This window comes from Crotalus tigris, unplaced genomic scaffold (genome assembly GCF_016545835.1).
Source record: "Crotalus tigris isolate CLP2741 ecotype Arizona unplaced genomic scaffold, ASM1654583v1 scf7180000019065.834497, whole genome shotgun sequence".
In the NCBI taxonomy this organism is placed as follows: Eukaryota; Metazoa; Chordata; class Lepidosauria; order Squamata; family Viperidae; genus Crotalus; species Crotalus tigris.
The window spans coordinates 633281-638845 of record NW_024097356.1 but is presented as its reverse complement, the minus strand read 5'-3'; the positions used below and the strand labels follow the sequence as shown (position 1 = coordinate 638845).

Sequence of the window (5565 nt, the reverse complement as noted above, 5' to 3'; positions counted from 1 at the left end):
AGGTGCCAGTGATGCAGCACCCACAATCTCTGGAAGCAAGCTGTTCCATTGATTATGCTTCACGCTCTCAGGCAATTCCTCCTTAGTTCATGGGCTAGGAGCAACGGGTGGGCTGGAACGGGGGCCTCCCCTGGCCCAGCACCTCCCAGCACCAGGGGGCAACTCCCTGCTGGCACACTGCACAACCTGCGCACGCTGAGCCAGGTCCGCCACCTGGGCCCATCTCGGCTTCTGCCCAGCCACTCTCTGCTGGAGGAAGACCCCCACCCCGGGGCTGCCTTGATCCTGGGGAGGGGAGGTCTGAGCTGCAACCCACAGAGGAAGCCTTTGGGCTGGTCCTCCAAAAGGATCCCTCAGAGAAGATTTCAGCCATTGGGGCTCAGGCAGATGGTGGGCAGCTGGCGGGGCTGCCCTTCCTCGGAGCTGGGTGAGTAGACACCGAGTGTTCACTGGGAGATTCCAGGACTTTTAATGGGGGAAACTGGTGGGGGGGGGGCGGGAGGCTGGCTGCTGAAGAATCGTTCTGGTAGGCATCCGGTTCTCTAAGACTTATTCTTTGAGGAGCAGTTCCTCTCCATCTGGCTTCCTTCCCTGGGTCCATTTCTTGAACCTGAGCAAATGCTGAACGCTGCAATTCCAGGAGACTAATAGGAACCTCTCCCCACGCAGACCAAGCTGTTTATTTTAAAAAAAATCTGGAAGGCAGAGACTAAAGAGATAACAGAATAGCAGAGTTGGAAGGGACCTCTGAAGTCTCCTAGTCCAAGCCCCTGTTTAAGCAGGAGACCCTCGGCCACTGCGGACAAATGGCTGCCCCGTCTCTTCTTAAGAATCTCCAGGAACGGAGCACCCACGACCTCTGGAGGAAAACCCTTCCACTGGTTGATTTTTATCAATGTCAGGAAACTTCTCCTTAGCTCCAGGCTGGATCTCTCCTTGACAAGCTTCCACCCGTTGCCTTCAGGGGCTCTGGGGGATATGTTGCCCCCCCTTCTCTGCGACAGCCCCTCAAGTACTAAAAGGCTGCTGTCATGTCCTTCTCTTCATCAGAACAGACATTCCCCGTTTCCTCAATGGTTTATTGTACGGTTTAGTCTCCAGCTCCCTGATCGTCTTTGTGGCTCGTCTCTCCACTCTTTCTGGGATCTCAGCAGCTTTTTCTTCATCTGAAGTCCTAACCTAGTTTGACTCAATGCAGTTTCCATCATGCATTTGTTCGTATATTCGTCTGCTTCCATTTCCATGGTACTTTTTTCAGCTCTCCTTTCTTTTCTTAGCAGATCATGGACTTCCTCACTTACCAATCCAGATATTAAAGTGTTAGATGAGGTCATTCAGGCCAAGTCCAAATTTCCATTTAGAAGCTTTAAGAAAAGTGGTGGTCAGCCCTCACAATCAAGGAGATATTTTCCAAGATATATTCAATCTTGGAATACTAATCAAATCCTGATTAGGGTCATTGGTCAAGACCCAACTAGGAAACAACATCAGTGTTAGAAGAAAGTTAGGTTGTGGAGAGGAGGAGGAGGGGGGGGAGGAGGAGAAGAAGAAGTGTGGGATCACCTCAACTTCTTCTGCAAGGCTTTACCCAACTTGGGATAAACCAAAAGGCAACTCTTCTTTTCAGAGTCAAGACACATCAGTGGTCTGAAGTCCATCAGCCTGCCGGCTATGGGAGCAGAGATCCAGAACATCACGGCCAACGTGTCCTACGTGGAATTCATCCTCATTCCATTCCCGGGTCTCCAGCAGTTCAGGTCCTTCCTCGCCGTTCCTTTCTTCTGCCTGTTTCTCCTCATTGTGACCACCAACTCCGTCCTGATCTACACAGTGAAGACCGAGGAGAGCCTCCATTCCCCCATGTGCCTGCTCATCGCCCTGCTCTTGATGGTCAACCTCTTTGGGACCTTTGCCATCCTTCCCAGAATGCTCCTCAGCCTGCTGCTCCCCGCCAGCCACATCTCCCTGACCGAATGTCTGGTGCAAATGTTCTTCCTTTACTTCACGATATTCCTGGACTGCAACGTTCTGCTGATGATGGCTCTAGACCGCTTCCTGGCCATTTGCCACCCACTGCGCTATGCAGAGCTCATGACCATCAAGCTCCTGGGCTTCCTGGTGCTCCTCTCCTTGCTGAGAGGTCTTTGCATGGTTGGACCGGTGGTGGCCTTGGCCTCCCAGGTGCGGTTCTGCCGTTCGAACATCATCAGCCATTTTGCTTGTGAACACATGGCCCTCATGATGTTGTCCTGCAGCGATATCTCCGTGAACAAGAGGGCAGGTATTGCCTTGCGGTCCTTTGAATTCATACTTGACCTCAGCCTCCTCCTGGCTTCCTACGGCCGGATTGTCCACACTGCTCTGAAGATCCGCTCTGGCAACGTCCGTCAGAAAGTCTTCCGCACTTGTGGCACCCACTGGATTGTGATTGTCATCAGCTACTCCTCTCGCCTTTCTTCGTCTGTCGTCTTCCGACTCGTCAAATCATCCTCCCAAGACATCCACAACCTCATCAGCGCAACCTACTTGCTCTTCCCCTGGACTGTCCACCCTTTGATCTACGGCATGAGAACCAAAGAGATCAGAGGGAGCCTTCTGAAACTCTTTGCAGAAAAAAAGACCTTCTGATCTTCCTCCTTCTTCTGTGTCTAGAAGCCACCTTCTTGGCTTTATCGTTAGCCAAACATAAGTCATGATTTTTTTTTAATTGAAATTTTTTTAAAAGTTTTACAAATAAACAACCAAAAACAAATCAACCCTCACCCAATCCCTCCCAAACCCACTCCTCCCTCCCCCCTCCCCGAACTTCCCAGAACTGAATATAGGCTTATTTAAAATTTTAAAATACCTAAACAAATTTTTACAACTTATAAAATAATTAATAATAAGATATATATAACATAAGCATTAAAAAAAATACTTAAAAAAGAGAGGAAAGAGAGAGAGAAAGAAAAAGAAAAAAAGAGAAAAGAGAGAAAACAAAAGACGGGAAAAGAAAAGAAAAAACAATCTATACAAGTTATGAAAAAGCTAAATGATATTTTTCCATATCCAAATTATATTGTATAAAATTTATCCATTTTTCCCATACAACAAAAAATTTCTCTTGAGATTGCTCCTTTAGAAAGCCGAAATCTTTGCCATTTCCGCCAAGTAAGAAACTTTATAAAACCACTCTTGTAAAGTAGGCAGAGATTCCTTCTTCCAATATTGTCCTACTAACAGCCTTGCGGCTGTAATCAAATTTAACATCAATATAACTTCCTTAGCATCACAAGCAATAACAATACCTAATAAAAATAATTGCGGGGTAAATTTTACCCTCCTTCTAAAAATTCTTTGAATATTCCACCATATCTTAATCCAAAAAGCTTTTATATTTTTACACGACCACCAAATATGATAATAAGTAGCGTCCAAACAACCACATCTCCAGCATTTAGGCTGTAGATCGGGGTACATAATAGACATTTTTTGTGGATCAAGGTGCCATCTATAAAACATTTTATAAAAATTCTCTCTTAAGTTCTGCGCTTGTGTAAATTTAACATTCCTCACCCAAATAAGTTCCAAGTATCCAGTGGGATTGGTTCACCAATATTTTGTGCCCATTTAATCATACAATCTTTGATTAATTCAGATTGATACGTGTTTCTCGTAGTGGCCAACACACCAGCAGATAGGCCAGACTCTGTGTTTCTCCACATTCACACAGCTTGTTATTATCTGCTAGAGGCCTCCGCTTGAGCATATTGGTTTTATAGTAGCCACTCCAACTCTCAACTCTTCAGTCCTCCAAGTAGTATAAGGAACATCAGATCCTTAAGCCAAGATCCTCCTTTATTGTTAATCCTTGCTCGATAGTTTCCTTCCTCCATCCCTGCTCTAGGAGGATTGAAGGAAATTGGGGAATGGATTCATCACACTTAATTGGAAACCATTTTGAATAGAATAGAATAGAATAGAATAGAATAGAATAGAATAGAATAGAATAGAATAGAATAGAATAGAATAGAATAGAATAGAATAGAATAGAATAGAATAGAATAGAATAGAATAGAAAATATGGAGTGGAGTGGAGTGGAGTGGAATGGAATAGAATAGAGTAGAGTAGAGTAGGGTAGAGTAGAGTAGAGTAGAGTAGAGTAGAGTAGAGTAGAGTAGAGTAGAGTAGAGTAGAGTAGAATAGAGTAGAGCAGAGCAGAGTAGAATAGAATATATTCTAATTCTATTCTATGAATTGATTTCAGTAATAGTTTGTGAACAGAGAGTTTTGAAACTTTAGCCTTGCCTTTCTTCTTCTTATTGTTCTTCCTGTAATTGTTTTGTCATTTATATAGTGTATAGATGAGAGGTCAATAATTTGGAAAATAGATTTAGTAATTAAAACAAATTGGGCCTCTTTCACAAGGGATGGGAAACTAATATTGGAGTAATGTATTGATCAGTATTCAACTAGAGGGGAAAATGTGGTATATGTGTTGGTATCTTTAATGCACTTTTTTCAATGTCTTGTTTGCTTTGTGTTTTTTCTTTGTTTTTTAAATTTGGAGTTTTGTATTTTAACTTTTTTTGAATAAAATAAAAAATAGTTTAAAAAATAAAAATAAATCTATCTGTGATGACCCATCACAAGAAGGACAATAGACTTTATGATTGACTCATATGTAAAATATAAAATATATTCAAAAATCTCCCAAAGTATTTGTATTAAAATAAAAATCAACAAAGTTATGAATGGTAATTTTCTGAAATGATATAAAGATCATTGAATGACATTGTTTTCATAGCATATGTAATCTTCAACTTACCCTTCTCAAATAATTTTACATTTTGCAGAGCATACACAGAAAACAACCACATAAACAAGAGAAAGGAATAAAGAATAAAAAGAGAAGAAGTGTTAAAGACTAAAAGAAAGGAAAAACACAAAAATGTACAAAAAAATAACTTTCTACTTTTTCCAAGGATATAATGAATCCTTACTTTCAACTCTTAGTTTAAAACTATAATAACATGTCCGTTTTCCCTCCATCCCCATCCCCCCAAAAAATAAGAGGGAAAAATAAATTTAAAAATTTCTTTCAGTCCTTGACTTATGACCATCCATTCAGTAGCTGTTCAAAGCTGCAATGGTGCTGAAGGGAGGGACTTACGATCAGTCCTCGAAATTTGACATGGTTTTCTGGTAAGTGATTTTGGTCCACGAAGAAAGAGGGCTTGGAAACCCAAGCAGTGGACACATCTAAGGAGCATCTGGGAATCCAGAGGGCTGAGTGGCTCTTCAGCCAGACCCACAACTGAACTTGGGTCATTCTGTGTCCGCATCCTGCAAAAGTCCTTCGGGCAATCCGGCTGACATTGACTGGCTGATGTTGCACCAGGGTGTCCAACCTTGGCAGTTTTGCGACTTGTGGACTTCCACTCCCAGAATTCCCCAGCCAGCCAGCCAGCCTGCCCCTCCCTCCCTGCCACTCTCTGTTGGAGGGAGCCCCCCAGGGGGTGGCTGGAGGAGAGGGAGGAGGTCTGACCTGCAACCCATGGAGGAAACCTTGGGGCTGATCC

General features: G+C 43.2%; 1 protein-coding gene across 1 annotated transcript; it reads left to right on the top strand.

The window, feature by feature from the left end:
- The first annotated feature begins 1671 nt into the window (after window positions 1-1671).
- Window positions 1672-2628, top strand: LOC120315034 (olfactory receptor 52K1-like). Its single transcript, XM_039358707.1, has one exon. The coding sequence runs from the start codon at window positions 1672-1674 to the stop codon at window positions 2626-2628; it is 957 nt and encodes a 318-aa protein (XP_039214641.1).
- The last annotated feature ends 2937 nt before the right edge of the window (window positions 2629-5565 follow it).